This window comes from Salarias fasciatus, chromosome 22, assembly GCF_902148845.1.
Source record: "Salarias fasciatus chromosome 22, fSalaFa1.1, whole genome shotgun sequence".
NCBI lineage: Eukaryota > Metazoa > Chordata > Actinopteri > Blenniiformes > Blenniidae > Salarias > Salarias fasciatus.
The window spans coordinates 3,296,055-3,322,067 of record NC_043765.1 but is presented as its reverse complement, the minus strand read 5'-3'; the positions used below and the strand labels follow the sequence as shown (position 1 = coordinate 3,322,067).

The 26,013-nt window shown below is 44.5% G+C and overlaps 2 protein-coding genes and 1 long non-coding RNA gene across 4 annotated transcripts in view; all 3 read right to left on the bottom strand.

The window, feature by feature from the left end:
• The window catches only part of sdc2 (syndecan 2), a 49,543-nt gene extending 44,665 nt beyond the window's left edge, over nucleotides 1-4,878 (bottom strand). The window contains exon 1 of the mRNA XM_030120751.1: nucleotides 4,525-4,878. Coding sequence (XP_029976611.1) covers nucleotides 4,525-4,584 — 60 coding nt within the window. The 5' untranslated portion in view covers nucleotides 4,585-4,878. The remainder of the gene's footprint in view (nucleotides 1-4,524) is intronic.
• A 10,059-nt stretch (nucleotides 4,879-14,937) lies between these two features.
• Nucleotides 14,938-15,500, bottom strand: LOC115380899 (uncharacterized). Its single transcript, XR_003930376.1, has 3 exons — nucleotides 15,427-15,500; nucleotides 15,230-15,328; nucleotides 14,938-15,076 (listed from the first exon to the last, which is right to left on the bottom strand). It is a non-coding gene; the product is annotated as an uncharacterized LOC115380899 (long non-coding RNA).
• A 3,141-nt stretch (nucleotides 15,501-18,641) lies between these two features.
• On the bottom strand, nucleotides 18,642-24,584 carry LOC115409461 (probable thiopurine S-methyltransferase). 2 transcript variants are annotated; one of them, XM_030120664.1, is made up of 9 exons: nucleotides 24,321-24,557; nucleotides 22,812-22,934; nucleotides 22,476-22,568; nucleotides 22,258-22,390; nucleotides 21,749-21,801; nucleotides 21,588-21,662; nucleotides 19,146-19,231; nucleotides 18,968-19,012; nucleotides 18,642-18,844 (listed from the first exon to the last, which is right to left on the bottom strand). In XM_030120664.1, the coding sequence occupies exons 1-9, from the start codon at nucleotides 24,380-24,382 to the stop codon at nucleotides 18,726-18,728; spliced, it is 789 nt and encodes a 262-aa protein (XP_029976524.1). In that variant the 5' UTR covers nucleotides 24,383-24,557; the 3' UTR covers nucleotides 18,642-18,725. The 2 variants fall into 2 exon arrangements, with proteins under 2 accessions (XP_029976524.1, XP_029976525.1); XM_030120665.1 differs by having other exon boundaries at nucleotides 18,644-18,844; nucleotides 24,432-24,584.
• Nucleotides 24,585-26,013: the final 1,429 nt, after the last annotated feature.

The window sequence follows — 26,013 nt, the reverse complement described above, 5'->3', positions numbered from 1 at the left end:
AGCGTCATCGGAAGTGAAGCTCAATGTGAAAACATAAAAACTACACAGTTTTCTGTTCTTTGCGTGCAGATAGACATCAATTTAAATGAAAGAACAATTCTAAAAAAAATGCAGAAACAATGTGTTTTTTCCCTTCAATTGTCATGTAAACGATTCTGAGATTGATGAAGTTCCTTCAATCATGGTTGAACTTCCTGTTTTGAAAGAAGATGTAGCTTCAGCTGTAATTTGTTGTGTAACATATAAAGTATAACCCAGTTCAAACTACTTCCTGTGGACTTAAACCTGCAAAACATTAACACTGAAGTTTCTATTAACAACGTCCATTGTTACATTCGACCCTCCACGATGGAGGAAACTGATCGAGACGCCTCCGGAGGCTTTACACTTTCACAATCTGTACTTTAGTCAAAGTTTTGTCCTAAAAAAGTGCTCCAGTGAAGAATGTCAGTCCGTTTGCCTCTTGAGACGCAGCTAAGACGTCCCTCACAGATCACTCCAGACGAGCGCTCGTCCCCTTCAGAGGCTTCGGTCTAAACTCCCCAATTTGCTGCTTTGTCCTTTCCACCCTTGAAATAACGTGAGATTTCCCCGCCGCCGTCTCTCTGTGCGCTTAAGGAGAGCCGATGGCGGCGATCCGGCCGCCCGAGCCCTTCGGAAACAGCTTTCACCCCACATCAGCCTCACGGAGCCAGACGGAGACGGCTCCGTGAAACACTTTAAAATCCCTTTAACCTCCACACACGTGACGCAGTCTGGACTCCTCTCCGTTTCCCCGGGCTCCTGCCCGTCAGAGCGAGACAGCGCTCTGTAAATCACAGACCTGACGGAGGGGAACAACAACCCGCGCTTCCCACCAAAAAACACGGCACAAATTACAGACCGCAACATCTGCTGAGCGGCTCCCTCTGAAAGCAGGTCCAGCGAGAACACACACCGCACCAGGTGGGAGCCGGCGGAGCGCCGTCACTGCACAGGTGCCGCCACCTTTTTCCTCTTGTCTTCTGCAAAATGACTCCTTCAACCTCCACAACCGACGACATGACATGTGATGCGTGTCAATACAGAGAGGTCAAAGGTCATCGACCCCACTGACTTTGTGATAAAGTGACTTGTTGATGAATAATTTCACAATCTGTGTACGTCTTCCAGTTTCATCTGGAGGAGGATGAACCAGTAAAACAGAACCATAATAACCTTTAAACTGAAGCTTTAAAGTTTTACTTTCAGAGTATATGAGATGAAAATATGTACATTTTTCAGAAGAAAACAAATAATTGCTGAAGAAAATGACAACAATCTCGACAAAAAGCCAATTTTAATGAAACCTTCTTGTGCACAAAACAGTGAAGTGTCCAAACAAAACTGCTGCATGTTTTTACAAACCTGCTCCGACAGCCTGGCTCTGAGGCTAATGCTAGTTAGCTAGCTCTCATGGCAGCATCACTGACATCTCAGCTCTGTGTCGTTTCTGCTACTCTTATGAAATTTGCTAAAAAACAAACCAAAACAATGTTTTCTTTGAAGTTTTTACAATTTGCTTCTTGGCTGGACCAGACTGGAGCCTCTTGCGGGCCGCCTTTTGTCCAGCGGACCTTATGCTTGACACCCTCGGTTTGGAAGCTGCACTGTCACATATTTATTTCAGGACTTACTCTTCACTCCCAGAACGTCTCGAAGGGAGCGGAGTGAGAAATAACTTGGCACTGCCCGGAAAGAGGAGCAGCTTCCATCGGCTGGCCTCATAAGAAACGCGCGCCAGTCGCCACTTTGCCTTGCAAACAAAATATTTTCCTCCGGCGCACGTGCACAGACCTCAGATTTTGCACCACTGCCAATGCATCACTTTATAAATATGCAAGCAAACAGACGAGTACAAAGGCTGTCTAGACAGATTAATACCAACGTGGATTTGTCTGGATGCCTCGAACCCACTGATGAAAAAAACTACTTCAGTTAGTTTTATGTCCTCGCTGAAAAAAAAAAAAAAAAAAAAAAAAACGCCAGCAAGTGTCAAACTGCACCCCTGTGACGGGAGCGGGTAATTAAAACCCAGGACAGACGTGCCCGGGGCGGGTTATCCACCACTTGTCAACAGCAGCGCCAACACTGAACAATCAATTTCACGTGTGGCGTGGCGGCGAGGGCTCACGGGGACACTGACGGCGGCGCTCTGACTGAAGAACGGCTCCCGATGACGGTCCAACCGGAAGATTAGCGAGCGCACGGCTGTTTTATGAGGCTCCGCTCAACTTCCAGTCATCCTCTGCACTCTCACTGCATTAAGCTGACGTTACCAACCAAACTAACCACTTAGTCACTTTATTAACCCGCAAAACCACCATGAAGTGGTTTTTATATCAGAACTTCTTTGCATCTCGCACCAGAGACTTTGCTCGTTTTGCCACCTGACGCTCTTCTTTTCACCAAAGTGGAGAAAACCAAAGCAAACACATGTAGAATGTGCAAACTACACACAGACTGAGTCAGGTCGACATATTTTGATATCCGAGTTCAGACATGAGCAACTGGTGGCCTGTGGGATCTACGCAGCCCTCTTTTCTCGGCTTTTTGTTTGAAAAACTCCTAAAAATCTTTCCAAATTTAGATTTTAACCCCATTTTACCTCATCTCTTCGTAAATAAACAGTAATTACAGTTTTTTTCTTGGTTGTGGTGCAGAGTACATGAGGTGTCTTCACAAAATCAATCAATTACAGCAGGAAAGGGCTCCAACCTCAACATGAAGCCAAATGTAATGAAACCTGTTGGTGCAAACTGCAGTAAAGGCTAGTTTGACAGCGACGGGGAAGCTAGCTTCCGTGCTAATATCTCAGCTCGGGTCTCAGTGTTGTGTTGAGTTTGCTACGTTTAACAAATCTGTTCACAAAAATCTATGTTTTCTTAGAAATTGTTATAATTCTCTTGATGGTTTGGCCAGATTGGAACCTCCTGTGGGCCACTTTTGGCCAGCAGGCCTTATGTTTGACACTCCTTATTTAGAGTTTGTTATCTTTATTGAATTTGTCACCACAGTTATCAGATATCTTACTAGTAGAGGTGCTCAATCACAATCTGGCCCTCTCACAGTGAGGATGAGGTTTTCTTGATCGAAGGCGTCCATCCCTGACTGAGGCGATTGAATAAAGTGCTTCAAGGAAAAAAAACATGCAGATGTTACACCAGTGCAATAACTGCTGTGTTTATGTGGCTAAAGTGCAGCGTTTCACCGCTATATAAGCAGTTCTCTGCATGCAGTTAGAGGTAAAATGCTGTAATCGTATATGAAAATAAATAAATAAAGAACTGAGGTCACTCGGAGTGAATTCAGCAGAACTCCAGTGTTTTGTTCCACAGACAAAAAGGTGGGGGAAAAAGTATCGAGCTCGTGACTTCATGCAAAACAGTGAGTCATTAAAACAACAGTGACTGAATCAGCTAATTGGACAAGTGGTTCTAACAGAGGAGAGAAGAGAGGAGGAGGAGGAGGAGGAGGAGGAGGAGGGGGGGGGGGCGCTGTGCCAAGCGCCAAGTCACAACCCACAGAGAAACAACAGGAGGGGACAGTAATGACGGGGGCTGCACACCAAAGTGCCAAAATCTGTCACTCCAACAAGCCGGCCAATTTGCAGGGCGATGATGCACGCTCGACTCCGACCGGCATCCCACTGCACGGAGGGAAGGAGGCAGCAGGGATGGAAGGAGACACGTGGAGGGAAGAGTAGGCTGTGGATGAGGAGCGTAAACAAAGGATTGTGGGTATGGTGCTGCTGAAAAGTGGCAGATTGTGGGAGCATCGACTTGGCACGGTTGTCATAGGGATCAGCATCTTCATGAGGCTGTCACCCACTCAGCAGATCAGGATAGTCTCTGGTGGTGACCCATCCGACGTGGGGTCACGGTCCGCTACAGCTGACCCTCAACAACCACAGGGGTCAAGAGTCGTCTCACACAAAACGATTCACACCAAAGAGTCACTTTAAATGTGTGATTTCAACCAGAGGAAAGACAACAAACACCCAAACAGGCACAGGGAGGACATGCAAATTCTGAACAGAGAGGCTCCTCGAGCCCAGACTCTCCGGCTGTGAGGCTCGAGAGCTTTCCACTTGTGCACGGCGGCCCCCGCTGACTGCAGATCTGAAAGAGGTGATCAGGCAACGCGAAATGAGTCAACTTCACTCATATGACTCAGTTTGAAGCTGCAGTCGCATCGAAGAGGGAGAAAACAGCGCTTCCCCCCCCCCCCCCCCCCCCCCCCCCCCCCCCCTCCGCAGGCTGCGTATCTGCAAGTTTTTTGACACGATTTCAAGGAAAATGGCCCAGATTCAGCGATAAGTATAACACATCCTTTCGACGAGCGGCGATCTTTACGCGCAAGAAGCCAGAAATGCGCAGAAATCGCTCCGGTGCGTCCCGGTGGTCTCCGCCGCGTTGCCTTCTCGCTCCCACACAGTTATAAATCCACACTTTAAGTTCGCGCACCCTCCGCCAGCCCTCCTCCAGCCATTCCGGAGAAACTTACCCTTTCCCCGGAGAGGAAGACGGTCAGCCCGAGCGTCAAAATTATCCAAACGTTCCTCATAATTCCTCTTTAGCAGTTAGAAACGCGTCGCTGCGAGCGAAATGTCAGAGCGCTCTCCCCCTCGTCTTCTTCTTATTCCTCTTCTGTCCTCGCAGCAAACTCCTCTCTCTCTCTCTCTCTCGCTCTCTCTCTCTCTCGCTCTCTTCTCTCTCTCAGGAGTGGGATCCCACCGGATACGTGTTGCGTTTTGATTATTCCTCCTCCTCCACCTCTCTCTCTCTCTCTCCCTCTCTCTGTCTCTCTCGCGCTCTCTCTCGCGCCCCCCTCTCTCTCTCTGTTTCCTCGGACTTCTGTTTTTTTTTTCCCCTTTCTTTTCAGTCCGCGCGGAGAGAGGGAAAAAATGTTTCCAAACGGTGTGATCGCGAGGAGCTCCGCGCGCGCCGTGTGCGTCGCCGGATTTTCTGCACCTTGGAGCGCGCTCCCGCTGCGCTCACTTGAAATAACAAGGACAAAGTAGGATGCGCGCGCACGACCGGCGCTCCGTGGAGTGCGTGCCGCTCTTCAAGACCCCAGCCACCGTGAGAGCGCGCGCACGAGAAAGGGGGGAAAAAAACGCAAACTTGTGTCGCCTCCAGATCCTCCGTTATTGATTATCGTATTCTAACTCCAGAACTCCACGCGGCCATTTATCTTCATGTGTGCCGATCATTTATTTGCTCCCCTTTAATTTTGAATCCACCAGTTTTATTCACCAGTTTTACATCCGTCTGATGAGTCTGTGCAAATGTGTGCGTGCGTGCGTAAAGGGATCAATGCGCAGTGCTGGAGTCACGCAACACAAATAAACAAACAAACGCTCAGAGATAAAGCATCAGTTTTTTGTGTTTCATGCTCAGGACGCCTCCAGTCCCTCGATCTAAGGGCAAAGTCTCCCCCTGCTGGTGCAAAAACGGACTGTTTCACCCACAACCAAAGCTCCAAAAACTGGTTTTTAATGCGGAGCAGCGGCAGATCCAGATCTCTTTTGGAGAGGAGCTGGGGTTTTTTTTTTTTCAACTATCTTTGGACATTTTTTTTTTTAAATCTCTTTGACTTTGTTGCCTTTGTTTTAGGTATTTTAATATGTTTTATTACAGTGGACAGTATAAATGTCAGCACTCTTCTTGATGCTGTAATGCTCACATACTTTACGCGTGATTTCACTCTGACATGCAGTGTTATTGAAAAAGCGTGACTTTAATGAAAGTCACCACAAAGGGAATAAGTGACTCCACATATCTGGATGCAGCCAGTTCTTCTGTTTTTCATCTCCGATTCGTTCAAGACTCCAAAGCTCCTCCATCCTCTCACCCTTTGTTTTCAGGAAACTTTTTTTCTTTTTCTTTTTTTTTTTTTTGGTATAACTGATATTTAAATGGTTGAAATCATGAGAATGAATGAATATTTATTGGTTTTGAGAAGTACATGTAACTTCTGCTGGATACTTGATCTCAACAAAATGGAATAAAACTAAAGTCAACATTCAGTTTGTGTCTTAGTTCTGAATCAGAGGCTGAATCTTCCTCTGGGATCAGGGGTGTCAAAAACCAGTTTTCATCTGGACGAGTAAAACAGAACCTTTAAAGTCAAACTAAAGTTTTTCTCTGTTGGGGTGCAGATTAAAGGGAAAGTTTGAAGAGTATGAATAAGTTGGTAGAATGTCTCTTGTCCAAAAGACTTACTTCACGGAAACAGCATTTTAATTGTGCAGTTGTTTCACAAGTTGATTGTTTTTTTCTCTTTCCATCGTCAGCAGTAACACGGTGGACGAGTCTCCTTGGTTACTTTGTTCTGCTTCTTCAGTCAAGCCATTCAGTTCAACATTCTCTGTCGTCACGCGGTGGAACGTTTGCTTCACCTCAGAAAACCAAGTCTGCCGGCGTAGCTGGATGTTACAGCATTCATTTACTCAAATGCACCTTTTTGCAGCACATACAAAGAAAAACCTGTTTCCTCTTCACCGTCTAAACGGGCCTGAGAAGACGAACTGTGTTTTGTTTTTTACTAGCTGATGTATTTTCTAAAATCTAATCTCAGTTTTGCAAGTTGTGCATTTGGTTTACCTGAAGCTGTGAGCTTCAGTCCAGCGTCTAAACTTTGTTTCAGGCTGTCAGCAGATTTATTTGTTAAAAAATGCTGAAATGCGTTTAAAGCCAATGATCGGGTCAGTCGAGTTAAGCTGTTTATCTCCAGAGTGGAGAGTCTCTCCCCGTTACTCTCCGCTGCCGAGATCAAAAGTCAAATGTTGCCTTTCCTATCAGCGGCTTCTCCATGTGTAACACACACACACACACACACACACACACACACACACACACACACACACACACACACACACACAGTTGCGCGCGCTTTCCTGAGGTTCTTCGTTTCTTTACGAGACACAATTAAGAGAGAGGAAATGCTTGTGCGCAGAGCCAAAGCATCAGGTCATTTCCCTCATTTCATGGTTGAAAAATCTGAAGAAACTGAGCTAATATTTCACTGCATGAGTCACAGAGCAGCGAGCGTTCAGCCGCTCCCCCCAGCAGGGGTCACGGCTGCAGGTCGCAGCAACGTTTACTGTGCAACTGGATCGCTGCCGACCCAGTTCACACTGATTGCTCTGTTTGTTTCTGCTGCCTTTTGTCCTTCTTTAAATTGGTGCAGTTGTGTTCTTCCGCCGTGTTTTTTATCATGTAAATAAGAGTTGAGCGTTGAGTCGGGTGAGTTTTGCGTTTGGACTGGAAACTGAGTCAGATCTGGCAACCCTGAACTTGGCCTGTCCTTTAAGTAAAGATGGTGCGGTGCGTTCAGAGAAGAAAGTCTTTTTAAACATCATTAAAGAGGAAAAATAACCACAAATCCCCTGGTTGCAAACGAAAGCGAAATGCGGAGTTTTACCAGAAAAATGCTAAATCTTTGTATTTCCGTCTTCTTCTAAGCGGAGTCTCATGGATTTACGAGACTTACAGCTTATGAGTGAAGCATGATTCCGTGGAAACGCCTGCAAAACGCTACTGTACTCTGACAAGCAGAATGGAAGCGCAGCAGTCAGTTCACTTCCACATGTACCGAAGAACTCTTTCTGCCGGTTACAGCATTTCAGAAAAGTTGTGTTTCCGCCCCGTTTCCATGGAGACGGATTCTCACCGTTTCCAAAGTTTCCCGTTTTCACTCGAAAACCTGTAAACAGAACCTTAACGGTCCTCCAGACACGGCTGGGATTCGAGCTCAGGTCCTCCAGGGTCCAGGTCACTGAGGGCACTGAGGGCAGAGGCCTCGGCTGAAAGATTCATTTCTCCTTCAGTATTTTCAATAAACCAGATTCAAGCCGGCGACGGTGCGAATCCTCAGCAGCTGGAGAGACGGATTTGGCTGCACCGTCAGTCTGACATAAGTGGTTCGATGCTCGCTGGTGCGTGACGGATTCTTTCTTCTTCGTCTTTTCGTTTTGTCCGAGAACTCAGTGAGAGATCGGTTTGTCCAGGAGAGACACGGTGAGGTCGTGTCAGCGCTTCGCTGTTATCGCTGAACCGTCAGAAATCAGCAGCTCTGCGACGGGTTTGACGTCCACGGGGAACAATCTGGGATCGGCCCAACTGGAGCCTCCTGCTGGCCGGTTTTAGCACACCGACCTCATGTTTGACGCCCATCAGACACATGGAAGAAAAACCAGAAGCGTAAGATTTCCTCATCCAGATGACAGATTCCGATGGAAACAGAAGATTGCTTTGTGAACATTTTGAGGTGTTTTATGTGGAGATTTTGAAAATATTCAGAGTGGAAATTTCATTCAAAAAGCAAAATAACACGACTTGAAAGATGCTTTTAGGGAACCGGAGGAGCGATCAGAAGATAATGGGCTCATTTTCAAAGCTTGATTTTAGACTTTAGCAGCATCACGAACTGGTACAGTGAGAGTTACCGCAAATAAAATGAATCTTTTCTCACTGAAGAAGTGGATGTGATTCTTTTTTCTAAATTGAGATGTTGATTCTTGATGTAAAATCGAACTTTTTTAATCAATTTAAGGAAAGTATCAAAGAGATTAAAGTGAATGTTGATGAAGAAATAATTTGACACACTTTTGGTTACTTGAGAATTGAGTCCAGTTCACACAAGTGAAAAACATCGGTTTGCATTTTCAGTTCACAAAACTGTGGCGTTTACATGGAAATGGCACCTGAGCAATAGCAACGTTTCAGAAAATCTGCGTTTTTTTCTCTTTCCATGGAGACAGACTTGAAAATTTTCAAAAAGTTACATTTGTCCACGTTTACATGGAGACAAAGTCGGAGAGTTTTGAAAAAGTTGCATTTTCCCCAGTTCCCATGGAAAGAGCGTTTTTAAAAAAGTTCTACTTTGGGAGCCGTTATCAATAAGTTGCTTTATTTATTATTATTATTTTTTTACAATTTAACAATGTTTAACAAATGAGCCTTAAACTGGAGAACTGACTGAAGCCTCCATGGAGCAGCAGGAGACATGTCGGGGTCAGGGACATGACTTTTCCTATAATTATTACAGAATTCTATGTTATATTTATATAATTATGTTAATAGATAATCCCATGTTTGTTTCTCCCTTTGATTTCTTGGGATAAAAGGAATCAGATGACAAATAAGAAAGGAAGACAGTTGCAGACAGCAGATGAGGAGTTAAAGAGACGAAGCATTGCTCTGTGGGTAGAACTCTGAGGTGGAGCATGCTCCTCCACTTCACCTTATAAACTCAATATTCATATTGATCTCCTCAACTCCAGTCAATGAAACAATGAAGGATAAAAAAAAACAGCTTTGTGCAAACGTTTCGATGGCCGGCCGGCTGTCTTTGTTGCCTTTTGTTAATTCCAGCTGGCAGCGGCTCTTTGATTATTCATCCAGGCCGCAGAGAGAGGAGCTGATAAGGCAGGTCTCAGTCCGCCAGGTATCTGACGGCTCTGCTGGCTTCAGCCACAGAGCAGCGGAGGAGGCAGGCGAGGGAGAAGAAGAAGAAGAGGAGAAGAGAGGAAGCGGTCTCCGGGGGACAAAGAGAAGACGGCGCAGGGGACAGGAGAAAGTCACAGGTCTCCTCCTGACCTGCATGCGTCTCCCTGTCCTGACCAGACTCTTCAGCATGAATAAAAAAAAAAACAAGTGGAGAGATTTAATTGTGCTGGGAGAGCTTGACTTAATCGTTTTGGGTGTGGAACGGCATATATTTAAACAAAGTGCACTTCAGAATTTCAAAAACTAATTTAAAATATATGGTGTGACCCATCCCCCATCCTCCCCCTTCCTCCTCCTCCTCCTCCTCCTCCTCCTCCTCCTCCTCATCCTCCTCTCCCTCCTCAGACGGCTTAACTCTGCTCCTGGTGTCCCAGATTACACAGCCAATTAGGGTGAAGGCAAAGCCCCTTCTGCCACCGAGCCTGGCTGGAGAGCAGTGTGTGTGTGTGTGTGTGTGTGTGTGTGTGTGTGTGTGTGTGTGTGTGTGTGTGTGTGTGTGTGTGTGTGTGTGTGTCACCGCTCACCGCTGCCTCAGACGAGGCACCACAAGGACACAGGGTGACACGGTTGTGCAGTGGGAAAGCCGTCCACGATCTCGGTGAAGCGAACACACAGATCAGGAGAGCGGAGCCGGGGTGAAGGATGCACATATTTATTTCTCCCAAACACGCGTCGCTGGGAGTGAATTATGCACGCAGCGGCGGCAGCGGCGGCAGCGGCGGCGGCGGCGGCCCGGGCTTTTTGCCTCCTCCTCACATGTGTATTGAACATCATTCAGGCTTTATGGAAACCGGAGACCTTCAAGGTTGAATTATGGATTTCATTATATTTTATTCAACAGCACCACCAGCTGGCATGTGCTACACATATTTATATTCTGAAGTAAATCCCCCCCCAAACAAACACAGTGTGTGTTGAGTCTTGAAGACAAAACGTCTCTCAATGCCGCTGAGAATGACCCGTCCACATGTGCATTTTCAGTCCATGCGGTGTGTGAGGTCAGTGGCTGCTGCACGGCTTTGAGTGTGTGTGTGTGTGTGTGTGTGTGTGTGTGAGGCCTCTTCAGTCAGGTCCTGTGAAGGACAGCGCTCCACCTGGATCCACGCGGTTGTTGTTGTTCACATCGTGGCCTGATTCGTCGTCCTCCCGCCCGCCCGGCTTCGGCGTCAGGCTGCAGCGGCAGAACTCGCTCAGCCGCTTCCCGACAATCCCGAACCTGATCGACGACACGAATATGTACAAACAACGGTCGCAACGCTGAGGCCTTCTTTTCAAGAGACAGTGCAAAGCCTCCTTTGCGTTTCGGGGGACCGACAACACAAACACATTTTCTCATTCAGAATATCTTTCTAATCAGTTTCTGTAATAAATGCACAGAAAACTCAGTTCTTATCATGTATTTGATAAATTGTGTGAACAAGTGAAATAAATTAAGATTAAAAAATAAATAAGTGAATAAATAGCCACTTTTCCGAAGCTGAGAGGTTAAATAAATCCAAATGTCAACTAGAATTTTGCACTCAGAGAGCGCAGACCTCCGCCACAGGTCCAATCAGTCACCAACAGCAATAAGAACACCATATATAATAAAACAACATTGTGATCGGGGGTGTGATCGGAGCGGAGCGGAGCGGTGTGCGGCGTGCGGCGTGCGGCGTGCGGCGTGCGGCGTGCGGCGCGGCACATGCATGTCACACAGGCCCCCTGTCGGCGGGCCTGCCCAACTATGTGAAAGACTCCCTATCTCTCAATGATAAAGAATCCTTTAAAAAATTCCTGGATCCAGACAGTGATCCGGATCATCACCAAAACTTAATGGATTCTAAGTTAACTCAAGGCCCACCTTTCCACAAAGTTTCATTGCAATCCGTCCATAACGTTTTCTGTAATGTTGTTAACAAACCAACCAACAAACCGACATGATTACATAACCTCCTCGGCGGAGGTAACTATTGGAAATGTGTGAAATGCCTGCTACTTTTATAATGACCATAATATTATTGCCGTCATGAAACGGCTGTATGTGGATCGGTGTGGAGCAGGAGAGCCGGCAGACGGCTGTTTACAGCAGCTGGACGGTTAAGAGGAAAAAGGAGCAACTAGTGACACAGAAACTCAGATCCGAGCCAAACAACAACAACACAGCGTGCATACGATTGACCGCCGGGTGACTGAGTGAAGAGGCTCGGGCCGCCGGACACACTGCGGCTGTTGTTTGGCGGTGAAACAGATCCACCGTATCCTCGTCCTCCGAGCGCTGCATACTGCATGTTGTGTTTTTCAGCCCACCTGACGGCGGCCAGCTGCCGGCGGAGCCGCTCCGTCAGGGCCTCGGGGTCCCGGTGGCCGGCCCGCGGCGGGATCGGACCCCGGAGGGAGCGCTCTCCGGGCGAGGGCAGCAGGGACGCCATCAGAGGGGATCTCTGGTTCGCCGCAGTGCGGAGAGCCGCCGAGCGCCTGCTGGAGAGTCGAGGAAACGACGTAAACACACTCAGAGGCAGAACGGGCTCATTTTCAGCTGGATGGAGCCGTTATATGAGTACCAACCCCGAGTACTCGTTAAAGGCTGCTAAGTCTGATTCGTTCTCCACGTCGCTCTTCCGCTCTCGCGTTGCTGACGCTTGACGTCACATTGATTCTCTCTGAGTTGTATCATGAGTTCGAGCTCTCTGCGCAGCGTCGGACTCCATCCTGGCGTCGGTCTCGGTGCGCCCCTGGTTTACATCACCGTCACTCGAGCCAGATATTAAGAAGAAGATGCATTTTCTTTGTGTGTGACACTTCATCCTCTCACAGAGAGCAGCTGCAGAGAACTCCTAGTAATGGAGTCGTCCAAGCTCCCTTTGGTCATACATACCAGTGGAAACACCAGCAAATATCTAGAACTAATTCATCAGGAAAGCCTCTGTGGAAGCCGAACGCGTCACATCCAGGTGCTGTCCCACAACAAATATGAAATCTACACACTCCACTTTTTCCTCTCTCAATCTGTCTTCTTTGCACAGGAATCTGGAGCGAATCGCGCTGTGTGCGCTGGCCCTCAGGAGGGCGGCGGGCTCGCAGCCCGGCGTTTGATTGTTTGGTCTCGGCCTGACAGCGGGATGGAGCGCCTCGCCGCACGGCGCCGCCGACAGCTTACACAACTGCCAATCTGGTGTCAGACAGAAGTGAGCAAACATAAAACAGGCTGTCAGGCGGGTCGTCCTGTCGGCCCGACGCCATCAGGCTGTCGGCATCAATCAGCGTTTCCCTTCCCAGGTCTGACGGCACGTCCGTCAACGTCAACAACCCCGCCGCCTCAGACATTCGCCGATTTTACTGAATGATGTGTCAGAGAGCAGCTTACATATACAAGTGATGCCGAGCGGCTCGGCGATGGAGAGGTTAGAGCTCAGGCCTCACAGTGAGAGGACCGCCACTCTGGGAGGGGAATAATCGACCTTTTCTGCATGGCTAATGCAGTAAACAACCGTCTGATTTATATTTCAATGCAATTAGAACGGAAAGTTTTTTACAGTGAGTGTGAAGAGAAAAAGTCTTCTGGTTACCAAACATGGCTTCTGATCTGTGCAGGAGCTCAGACTCGGGTTTGTGAATTTGCTGTAATCATTTCAGCTGCAGTAAGCGTCTGAAGAGGTGGACGAGCAGCCACAGGCCGCCGTTCTGACACTGCATTAAGTCCGCGTCAGCCGCACGGCACGCGACCTCTGGCAGCTCCTGAAAGGCTGCTACGAATACATGGACTCAAACTGAAGGTGGAATATTCCACTATTTATATTTATTCCACCTTGGTGAAACCCTGACCGTGTACCTGTGCCTGAATGCACCATCACGCCTCGCCTCCTCGGGGTCGGCAGCTCCCGCCCTCGCGGTGCCAGAGGTCGTTCGCGAGTCCCCGCCGGCTCTGCTCCTCACGGCCTGGGAGAAGGCGTCGGAGTACAGAAGACGGCCCACCTCCTCCTGGATGTCCCCGAGCCGCTTCCTGTCAAACGTCACCCAGGCGAAGCAGCAGAGGAAGCTGTACAAACACTGGAGACGGCGTGCGAGGGGGCCGGGGGGGGGGGGGGGGGGGGGGGGGGGCACCAGAGGGAGAATGTGGCTCTTTACCCTTCTGTCAGCTCTTTTTTCTTTCCTTTAAGTCATTTGTTTGGACACTTTGTCCTGGCGTCAGCTCGATGGACATTCACCGCCGCTACTTTCTGAGCACAGACCCAGGCGGCCACTTTATTCGTCCGTGTTTCCAAAAGGTCACGACAGCTATTTCTGTCCGTAAAGGTCATCCGGAGCGAGCAATGAGCCCCGCTGCTGTTGGCGGGATATTGCTCTCCCTGTCCGCCCACCTGGCTAAATACCGGAGAGAGGCTGTCAAAGCGCGGCACCTGTGTTGAATCAACATCCCCGACCACTAACTAATTCATTAGGCCCACCAGGCATAACAAGCCGCCGCTCTGCTCCCCGCTGTCCGCGCTCGCAGATGGCCGACCGGCCGGCAGAAGCCTCGCTTCTCTCGCCGCAGATGGGCCGAAGCGGTTTGGAACGTTTCAATGTGCTGCTTTATGCAAAGGGGTGAAAATGCCAGGTCACATGACCAGTCACAGTGACCGAGCGGCGGAAAAATAAGAGAAATTCAGATACCCAACCGTTTCTCTTCAACTACCCAAGTTTTTACCATCGGGAATCCTATAACACACTCTGGGCTCGCTTTTTAATAGTTTTTAAAATATATACATTTTTCAATAAATGATGTATCGCTAAAGTAAAAGGTGCTTAACGTAGGAACAAACTGCAGAGCTGCAGGTTTTTCTAGCTGTCTCTGGAGAGGATTCTTCTAAGAAACACATATAGACAAATTTACAGTCAACAAATAGCCAAAAATGCCTGATTATGGATGGTGGGAAGGAAATTTAAATACATTGAAACTCTCCACATAAAAAAGATTCACAAGCCTGGATCTCGATCTGAGGCATGAAACACATTTAACTTAAAAAACTGATAATAAGTGTGGCGTATCCGTAGCAGAGGAATGTGACGGCACCTACCGCCTGCAACAGCCATTCCGTTTTATTAGACATCATCTGGCGCCTGGAAATACACACAAAAGTTAAAGTCGGTTCAGAAAATCAGAATTTCATTTAAAAAAATATACAAATGATAGATTGGACAATTGAGTAATATAAAAAAAAATCTCTTTTTAATCTAAAATGATCTGCTTCTAGTTGGTACACTGTTCAAATCAACTCATATGAATGCCGTTTAGATGTTAGATGAACTTCTTTTGAAGATTTTCTTACGCCTAAGGACTAAAAAAGCATTTCAAAGATAAAGAAAATCCAGTACTGAACTTGGCAAACACTGCAGAAGTGACTTTCTTTGCCTTCCAGTTGCTTGATGAAGTTAAAAAGCCTCACTTGTTATGTGGAAGGTGCTGCTCGCTCTCCAGGTCCATCATTAGGCTGAAGTAGCTGACGGCCAGCTCTTTCAGGGCTATCTCCTTCTTGGCCGCAGTCTCCATCAGCATCTGCCGCTCGGTGATGATGTCCACACTGATTGGAGGGAACAAAAAGAAAAAAAGAAAGAGGGGTATTAAAGTCATCAGAGGATAAAGAAAGTGGAGCAAGAAGGCTACAGTGAAACTCCTGACTGTTCCTATAAGGTACAAGCTTCCAACGCCTTAATCCAGCTTTAAGCATACTCACACAACTAAAGATGCAACTTTATTCTCCAGAGATTTGTGTTCAAAAAAGCAGGACAGGTATAGAAGGAGGGCAGCCAGGACTTTATCAAGCTCTTTACTCCTGCAAACGTACAAGAAAGGAATAGTAATGTGTGACAGGTCTTCTCACGCGAAGAGGAGGACGTGTACGTCCGGCTGAATCTGAATTCAAGCCCTTACTTCAACACATCCAGAAAGCAGAACGGAATGGAAAGCAAATAATTGTCCTGCAGCAAGCTGACAGCCACCTCTGGAACACAGAAGGCGTTGTTAATAAAGCCAAACATCTCCCAGCACCGTCGCTGTCTGGTCAATATTATCACAATAGTTCTGGATAATAGACCCGGAAAGCAACGCCGTACCCAGAACGACCCCCCTTAAAGTGTCCCACGAATGCATGAACTGTTGTTAATTTACTTATCAACTATATAACATAGTGAATAAGTACCACACTCTTCCTCAGGCTGATGCACTGAACATGTTTACAAAGTAGACAATAAGTCACAATCAGTTTACTCATTATAAAAGCTGTTTACATGCAATACCGTCATAAATTATGTGTATTCACAATACACATCAACTCCACTGCTGAGGCACAAAGCAGCTGCTGCCGTGACACATCGAGAACTACAGGAAAAACACAGAGTGTCAAACATAAGGCCCGTGGGCCAAAACCAGCCCACAAGAGGTTCCAATTCAGCCAAACTACCAAGAAGATGGCAAAAATTCTAAAGAAAAGACTGATTTGTTTAAAGTAATTTCTCACTTAAAGGCCTCCACCGGTGTGTGAATGTGTGTGTGACTGGGTGAATGTGATTTATAGTGTAAAGCGCTTTGGTCTCTGCTCAAGCAGAGTAAAAAGTGCTCTATAAGTGCAGTCCAATTATCACTGACTGTATTATGGCTCTGTGTTACCTGTGTGACCGACTCAGGGTGAAACTGGGTAATACATGTGTGAATTGTCTTTGACACTCCTGCTCTGACGAATGAATTGTTTCGAGAAGATAAATGGACATTATCGTGTGGTGGCTCGTTAACAGATCCAAGCCAGTTTACAATCCTGTATAGGGATTATTTTCTTAAATTCAAAGGCTCCGTTTCCTCTGGAAACATGTAAAAATGTAATAATATGAATCAATGAAATTCCTTGAGTTTGATCACCCAGTGCCATCAGTATCACATCACAGTAATACTTGCGTTTAACATCATCAATAGTGATGAAGTCTCCTTGTTTGTTCATCAGGGAGGACCTGTATGCGTTCAGATGTGCAGAGTTCACACTCTTTCTGATGCTTTGGCGCCCCCTACAGCAGATTTCAGCCAACCTGAGGAAACATCACAGGTGGACACGGTCAGCTGAGAGTCTTCAGAGGAGGTTCTCTCAGCCTGTTTATGTTGTATTGAGACCTACCACTCTGCTCTCTGCTGAAGCTCAGTGAAATCAACATTCTCTCGACTCCGTTTAGCTTCATCTGCTGGATGACAGCTGGAAATGAAGAAAGAGAGATGCCCATTGCTTTTGTTTGCTTGTTTGTTTTTTCATCCCAGCAGTCATCAGTGTTCACTACTTTGACATCCCGTCACCTGACAAACTCCAGAGTTTGGGATTCATCGCGCCACAGCCAGCGGCCAGGACTCTGGGAAACACTCATCTGAAGGGATGAGAAAAAGGTCCATCTCACTTGTAGAGGTTTGAGCAAAGCACAGATTTACGATTTCATTTCAGAGCTTGAAAATGTTTGATCGTGTTATGAAGCGGCTTTTATTTTAGCATGCAACAGTGATTGTAATATGTTGACATTAGGAATAACAGATTGATGAGGTATTGCCTTCTGGCTTACAGTTATCAAATAATCCAAACAACAACAATCAAACACATTTTCCCCAAAAAAGTCAAAAGATTTTCAACATTGTGTGAATGAGATCATTTACCTTCTACCAAGACAATTTTACATCATTGTCTTTCTTAAATCTTCCTTTTACATAGGTTTTATCAGGACATATCGGATTATTTAAAAAGATGTTTCCTTTACAAACTGTTTTCCATTGTAAATCATCCAGTATTTGGAAAAACACAGGACATTTTAATATCTTTATGGAATATGGAACTGATATATTTGTTTTTGCTTTGAGAATGGTTGGATTGACAGTTTTCCCCTGCGAGTGTTTCTATTTGACTCTACAGGTTAGTTTGGCTCTATTGGCATTTAATAACAGATCCAAACATTTCCAGGAGATACAGGGATATTATGTCTTCATATGAGAACAAAACTCCCTCCTCACTAATATACTGATCTGCCCATTTAATGTTTCCAAGCCTGAGGAGAGATTTGCACTCATGCAGGGTCGTAACGTGTGTAATTAGCATTTTCAGTGAGTTTAGCAGGACCAACACTCCAGTCAATAAACTGTTCATTTATGTGGACACACTGTCTTTAAGAAAGGTTCGAAACTCCTTCAAGTGTGTGTGCTTACTTACACTCCTTATGTTCTGGAGATATTTCGGCGTTTCTCTCAGGGAAACTTTGTAAAGTTTTAGCTAGCTGCTAATGTTTGGCTCCGTATCCAGGCAACGGCCAATAGCAATCGCCGGAGGGCGGGTCAAATATGACGCTTAAATGACGTCATACCCGGAAATACCCGGAAGCAGCTGTCTGCTGATAGATGCTTGATTTCAGTCCGTCATCTGAGAGACTCCAGCTGCACGTGTGATGGAAGCTCACAGTCGTTTAACGCAGCAGGACTCCGTGAGGATTTAGGTTACCGGATCTCAATGTTCAGTTCGTTCAACAGATGTCAGAGAGATTTGCAGGTCTCTGGGGTCCGGCTTGACCTCACACTATCAACACAGCCTTTGTTCAATACCCACAAAAGCTTTATTGGTTGGACGAAAAGTAGATTTCACTGCTGTATGTTCTGACATATTTAATCATAAGTTCATAAAATAGAAACATTTTCACAGCTGTTGCTGTTGCCTTTATGATGGTGGGTGGTGGGGATTGTGGGAAACAATCCAATCAGCAAATGACACTACTGAATTACCATTTGGTGTAAAAAAAAAATCCAAAATAAAAAAAAAAACTTTACCTTAATATATAAATAATAATTAGATTTTTTTTCATTGTTAAACATAGTGGAATATGTTGGAATAATGAAAATAATTCTAATTTTGATATCAAAAAGGGCAATATTTTAAACTTTTTTAAATAATATGAAATGTTTGAGTCAAATAGAAAATTAACTATCAGATTTTTTTGAGCTTTTAAAGGTTTTCTCAGTTGGATGTGTCTTTTCAAACCATGTTATTTTACCTTGACAGAAACCTTAAAAGTACCGGTATATATAATTATGAAAGCATAAATTCTATTCAATTCATTTCAGTAAACAAAAGAAACAATTGACATTCAATTCCACTTTAATTTTCTTTAATTTTAATAACTCTTGAAGGATTCCCAAAAGACTTCCACACTTCATTGTATTCAGCTGCTCTTCATGGTGATCAGGTGCACGGCTTCCTTCAGGTAGTCGAGTCCCCATTCTCGCTGTCTGTCTGTCATAGCATCCACCGACTGCAGAGTCTCAATGTCACAGCGGCTTCCTGGATGCAAAAGGAAAAAAAAAATTCAAAAAAGTCCAAATGATTAACTTAAACCTGTGCATCGTGTCTCATGATATGCTGGTTAACTTCCACCTTACTGTTTCATGACTAACTGTAACTTACCAAACAGACTGTGTACTTGCTCGTCAGGCACAAAAAACGGAGGACCTGAGACACAAAGTCATGAAAACACATGAGCCACTTTCAAACATATTAACAAGCGAGATATAAAGATTTTGCTTGAAGGATGAATATGGATTTTAATTGCTGCTCATTTTTTCTGCACAGCATGGAGGTGTACCTGGATATAACTCAGGATTATACAACAAAGTGTCCAGAAGGTATCTGCAGTCTTCGGCCATCAGAGAAATAATGAGAGCAGCATACCTGCGAAATGTAAAAAAGATCATCAGGCATGTCGGGATGTGATTCTCACTTTAAATTCAGATTTAAATTTACAGATCTAACTACTGGCAGCTGAGAGGCCAAAGGTCACCATCCATAAAGGGAAAAACACATAAACAATCACACACAGGCATTTTTCTATTCGCCTGTAAACCTCAAACGCATGCTTTTGTTTAAAGGGAACCATATTAACTTCAGACATCCTGTTCAGGGAAAACATGCAATCTCCACACAGAAATCTCCTTAAAGAAAAGCTTCCCAAAACGTTCAGCCCACAACCCCCAAAATAACGGTTCCTGAAACTGGTGACCCAAGCTTTCCCCCGAAATGGCTGAAACATAAAATGAATGGACGCACTAATAAGCATATCCGAACAAAGGAAAAACAACAAGAGGGAACAGAACAGCCTGACAACCATATGACATTAAATATAAAGAATTTACAATACACTGAAATCAAAATATATCAGCCAAAGTAATCTCCATGTAACTTTTAGGTGGACATTGTTGCTGTCATGTGCACGCTTACTTAGTTTTACACTGTAATTTTCATGTAAACAGAAGAATATCTCAATCAAAGTAACGGCCATAACATCTTAACATTTTGTGTTTTAAGTTTACATTTTGGGAATTACTCTTTCAGTCTGAACTAATGAGATGGGTGGGCACAAAGTGTGGAGCACAGCAAGTCTACTCTGTTTTTAATTTTGGAGACAGTCACAGTCATCTGGTCCTTGCACCTTCCAGTCATTCGATTTTCGTTTTGATTTGGGAAATCCAAAAACGGCATGTGAGCCGACTGCCATTATCTGATTTGATGTCAGTAGACAAAACACGTTTTTCATTTGGAAATTGAAAAAGAAAATCTGATGTCCTATTTCATGCTTATTAAGCAAAACTTGGAAAATAAAATACACCCATAATTCATCATCTCAAACTTGATTTGCTGGAAAACCCCAGATCTTCCACATTTAAACGCCAGCTGTGTTTAATTTCGAGAAACTTCAGGTGCTGAGAAAGTCTTGTTAAAGGTACGTAGAGCCAAACGGTGTCAGTGCGGATAGAGGCCCTGGATAGAGGAGGATTTTCTTTATCGACTCAAATCCACAACTCACACAGCTACGAGCGAGATCTGCCAGTTCTCGCGAGACTTCCCCCTCTTCCAGTGTGACGTAGCTGACCAGTGTAAACAAACCCTCTTGATTGGCTGGCATCGTTCAGGCGGGAAAAGTCACCGGGATGTAGCCACGGTTGTTAAACAGAAAAAAAATCAGACTTCAGGTCTCAGAGGAGTTGGACATTGCCCGTCAGAGAGCGGACATGAACCAGTATAACGCTGACATCGCTCTGGTCCGTGGTGAAGCTGACGTTAGCCTGCCTAGCTAAGGTGGCTAACACGCTGCGGTCTGTTGTGATGCTAACATTAGCCTGCCTAGCTAAGGTGGCTAACACGCTGCGGGGGATTACGGCAGTGGAGTCGCTGATGTGGAGGTTCGGACGGGATCCCGATGGTAATTGCAGAAGCTGGGCTGCGGCGTATTGGAACCAGGCAGCAGATGGATCGGATATGACCGACAGTAAAGAGCAGCAGGAGACTCCGCCTGTACAACGACCCCCCCATAATGAGGGAGGAGCCGTTACCGGCCAGGGGAGGAGGAGGAGCCCACAGGTGTGCTACAGGTAAGTTTTAACAGTCACTGCTAAAAAGTTCAGTCTTTTTAATGGTAAGACTGGTTAACAATGCCAGCTTTATCATGTTGGTCACAGGGTCTAATTAAAGTCACCTCAGAGATTTCATCTCTGGGAACCTCTGTCTTAAAGCAACGGTGACAAAGTCATTTACATGCAGCACAATTTGATCTCAAGTGAGCCAGGGAAATTAATAATAGCGTTATCATATATCTAAATAACTAGAACTTTAATCTCAGTCTTAATTTATAATTAAGTATTAATTTATAATTAAGAAGTTGAAATTTAATGAACTATCCCTTTTCAATACACCAGAAACCTGAAATTTGAATAAAAGAACTGAAGTTTCAGCAATATCATGTCTCAGTTTACAACTTATAGATCACAGTGGATTTTTGTGTTGACCCTGATCACCCCAGTGACTCACCACACAATATAGACTGACGTGCGTCCCTGGTGGTCAAATGAATACATTGCAGTTAATGTTATAATGTCTTCCAGATGACAGATTTTATCTAGTGGCCGGGTTGGACTCTGTGGTGGGCCAATCGTGGCCCGTGAATCATACATTTGACAACCTCGTCTTAAACAGATTTGTGATAGTGCAACAGGAGTTCTACCCACTACACCACCACTCGGTTCAGCCTTACTTTTCTCTGTCTTGAGGGTTGATGGCCACTAAAGAGCCCCTGTCCCAGATGGCTCCGAACTGACCGTCAATGGCACTGTGGAAATAGGAGGAACGTTAATAACTCAGCATCTTTTCATCTTTATTTATTACAAACACATGAGCAGTTTTTTCTTTGCTCACCTGGAGAAGCTGTACATGTCACACTGATACAACGAGATGTTTTTCTCTGAGTTCTGTGGAACAAAAACAGAGTGAAATAACGTCTTATATCCGGTTTACGCGACATTGATTAACGTGAATATGCATTATTTTTGTATTTTTGTTTTAGAAGAGTTTCATGTTTAGACGTTTTGAAAATGATTTCCATCTACACAGAAATGATGGAAACATTGAAAAGGATGTAGTGTGAATTGAGAAGTACATTGCAGCTGCCCCACTTGAAGAAGGTCTGTCAACAGTGTAGTTGAGTGGAAGAGTCTTTAATTTTTACACACAAAGAGCTCTCCTACTTTGTTCTGAGAGTCAAATCCAAACATGCAGGAGCTGCTTTTAGTTTGTATTTTTTTAAGTTTCACAACAAAGTGCTTGAAAACTGCAGTAAGGCTCGGCTCAGACTCTCCATGTTTTAATCTTTTCATGCTTTCCATGTTGATTTGCATGAATGCTGTGCCCAGATGAAGCCTCCTCACCTTGAAAACCTTTGCCCCCGATATCGCAGGCACGGGCTCCTCGCTGTACGTCATGTTGTTCTCTTCGAAGAACTGTCGGATGGCTTTTTCAGAAATCTCCACCCCGACCACAGAGTGACCCATGTCTGCTAACCTGGACAATCCCAGAAAGAGGATTCATGAGCAGGCTGGGCGCCAGCGTGGCTCCAAATCTTTTTCTAACTGAAGGATTTTCACACCATTTCATGTCTACAGCTTTGCCGCACAGAGGGAAGAAGAAGCGAACTCCCGATCGCCCGTTGAGAACTTTATCGATGTGGCTCTCCAGCATCCTGTCAAACAAAGAACACAAAAAAACACATTTCTGTTTAGTTCCTGGCTTACATAAATCAACGTCCCACTTTAAAACTGCTGTGTCCTTGTTGATGTCCTCATTTGCATTGTAAATAAGCCATTCGCTTGTGCATCATTTCAGCCTTCCTGTGGGATCTGTGTGCATTTACATGGAATCTTGTAAAGTCAGACGTTCATTTATTTCCCTCCTTATTCCTCGAGGGTGAAAGTGAGGTCTTTACTTGTGCACTTGAGGCTGATGGAAGCCGATCCGGTTGTCCTGCCAGCGCTGCTCCCACTCGCTGAGGTTCATGACCCGGTCCGCCTGCGGTGCCAGCATGCTGCTTAGGTTGGTCTGAGCCCGGCTGCCATTGGACGGCAGAGAGCAGAGAGGAGGGAGACACAGAATTGTGGCTGGATTGAGAAGTCTGCATGCACACACTCATACGTCCACATGTGGAACAGCTGCACGGTGAATGCATGAGGGACAGCAAACTGCTGCATAAAGCAAGCCATAAGAGAGCAGTTAACAGGCTAAACCAGCGCTGTGGGGCTCAAAGCCTGGAGAATTCAGAGGGTCGGGGGTTGATCTTCCCCAACGTGAAGCAAATAGCCATTTGATGAAAGTTACATTTACATGACACTGTTTTGAAGTGAAAACGCTAAACTTTTGTTGTGATTTGGAGGTCTGTTTACAGCCTGAGGCAAACCTTTCACCGAAGTGGCAAGGCAGCTTTAACTTTTAAATGAGGATCACACAGCTTAAAAACGTTTTGCTACGCATACACGCGTATCTTAGTTTGCATTTCTGATGTTTCATAACATAATTACAATAAATGTTTCTCACATTTTGAGCTTCTTGTCATTGCTTATCAGTTGAGTAGTTTTACCATCTTAAACATTTCAACTCTTTACGCTGCTTTTTAAAGTTATTTCTTAGCCGTTTCTTGCCATTTTAATATTTTTTTTTAGCTCATTAGTGAGTTGATTTTCTTTATCTCCATTTGAAACAAAGAAATTTGTCCCTTTTAAATCAATCTGGTACATCAATAAATATCTAAATAATCTTTAAAATGTTACATATCTTGGATCAGTGCACCAGAAGGAGTGCCAGAGAACACCAGGGGAGTTGAAGTAACAAGTAAAATCTGCTTTTTCCAAGTCTGACTTTCACTTTTAATAATAAAAAGAAAAGAAGTGGCAGGAAAGTTATTTATTCAATAAAATAAACCCTACCACCCTATTTCAGAAGTGATTGCAAAGCAAGTGTATGTTTTAGTTCCAAACCGGTTATCACAGATGCAGACTAAATATATGAAACGTATTAAATGTAGAAAAGTATTTTAAAAAAATCTCCAGAAAGTTCATGTTTGCGTCTGATCCTCACTGTGTTTTTTTGAAACCATCTTTTAGTAAATGATTACTGAAGAGGTTCAGATCAGGGTTTGCTATGTACACACACGTAATCTGTGTAAACAAGCTGCAATAAAAAAATGATCTCCCATGATATTAATCAGTTATACTAGTTAATCTCATTTTATTATACACATTATTCTGAGTCACGTGATCAGTGACGTGTGACGTAACAGTTGCGCAACACAGGAAGCAATTTATGAAATAAAGGAGTAGATTTCCCTTCATTATTGCTGCAAGTGCCAATATTAATGTGATTTTAAAACCAGTAGCGGTCAAGTTATTCACCTACAACACATAACAGAGTCATAACGGTGTTCTGTCAGATCTCGGCTTACCCAGCAGCAGCTTGACACACTACCAAGAAGGAGACTTTCAGGAGCAGATCTGAAGCCCACATCTTTTTCAACTCAAATCGACTCTAATCGATAATGATCTCTGAAGCCTACCTTCAATCTGAGTGAGGACAAATCTCCACGAGTCGCGCTGGTCAAACAACTGTCTAATAATCAAACACGCTGGAATTGTGGGATATTTAAGTCCCGGATTTGGGCTGTCAGGCACTCGTTAGCCTTCACAGATTCGGCTAAAAAAAGCGAGTCCTACAAGAAAACCGCTGCCTGACAGTTTAAAGTCCGGAAAAAATAAACCCAGAAGACACTTCTTCTTGTAGGGGAGGAGCCTAATGACACGTTCACGCTCCATAAGGATATCGGAGATATGAACACCGTGCGTGACCATTATTCAGTTCCAATTATTTCTAAAAGAAAAAAAAATATAATTAAAAATAGATTTAGGAAATAAGAACCTCAGACCATTGATATGTTGTCTTATAACATATGTCTCTTTATTCCATCATTTCTAATTAAAAACTGCTGAAGAAACTGTATCCATTTTTTTATATAATACAATTTTTGCAGTTCTTTACAAGAAAAACAGTGGTAGGATTGTAATTTTTTTTCCCACCCAAGTTTCCTGTGGTGCCAAAAGTGAAGGAAGCTCATTTAAAAAAAAAAACCTCGATGATAATATATCTTGCTGCATTTTAGGATTTAAGATTTAATTTTGATTACAATATTTTTTTCAGGGAAAAAGACATTGAAACAACTCAGTATCTGTTTTTTTTTTTGTCTATAAATTTAAGAATGCTTTTGAGCAGCAAGTTTGCTTAAGCTGATTGTGACTAACAAAGGACATTTTTATTTGGTAAACTTGTTAAAAACCCAAAAGTTAATCTGATTTGAAATATACATTCAATGCACCCATACGCTGAAGCTATAGACAATGATTGTAATTTCATGAAATTAATGTTGAATTAATCTCGATGGGCTTTTCCACCATATAAATCTCATGAATGCCCCTTAACACTCCACTGTAGTTGGAAACCTCAACAGCAAGGGTGTCCAACAAAAGGCCCGTGGGCCCAAACCAGCCCATATGAGGCAATCTCCAATCCCACCAAACTATCAAGTAGTTAGTGAAAATGGGGCATTTACTGTATTTTTACATCATTAAAATTAGCTTTATGTTGAGATCATAGTCATTTTTTAATGTATAAAATAGAGACATTTTAATCCCACAGACTCTGCACCACAACAAATTTACATTTATTTTTAAAGGTGGGGGCTCAGTGAGTTCCCAGTCCAACCCACTGAAAATTTAACTGGGGTGTGTGTGGCCCCTGAACTAAGATGTGTTTGAAACCCCTGATCCCCAGAAACCTAACAATTTAATGTAGGAAGGATTGGTACGAGTAAATTTGTGAATGTAAATGAAATAATTATCTGTGTAAAAAACTGCAATACTGCAGCCATCTGGGACATTTTCCCCAGATTTTGATGAAATGTGACCAGACATCAGGCCTCATCCCCGCTGTGACAGCTGACACTGATCCTCAGGGAGCTGATGAGGGACGAGTCTCTTCTTCCCCACCCTGCCTCTCTCCACACTCGGTTTGTCTGAATCCAAACTGTTTGAGGACATTTCTCTTGCATGAAGTAGATGAGAAGCCAGAGGAGCGCAGGGATAGTA

Bases quoted from the DNA above. Each gene is read 5' to 3' on its own strand.
- LOC115409461 (XM_030120664.1), bottom strand. From the start codon at position 24,382: ATGTGGGCTTCAGATCTGCTCCTGAAAGTCTCCTTCTTGGTAGTGTGT. The intron at 22,935-24,320 runs GTAAGCCGAGAT...GTCCAATGGCAG, and splicing joins GTGTGTCAAGCTGCTGCTGG to CCGGGCTCAGACCAACCTAA. The intron at 19,232-21,587 runs GTAAGGCTGAAC...TACATTTCGCAG, and splicing joins AACCCTCAAGACAGAGAAAA to GTATGCTGCTCTCATTATTT.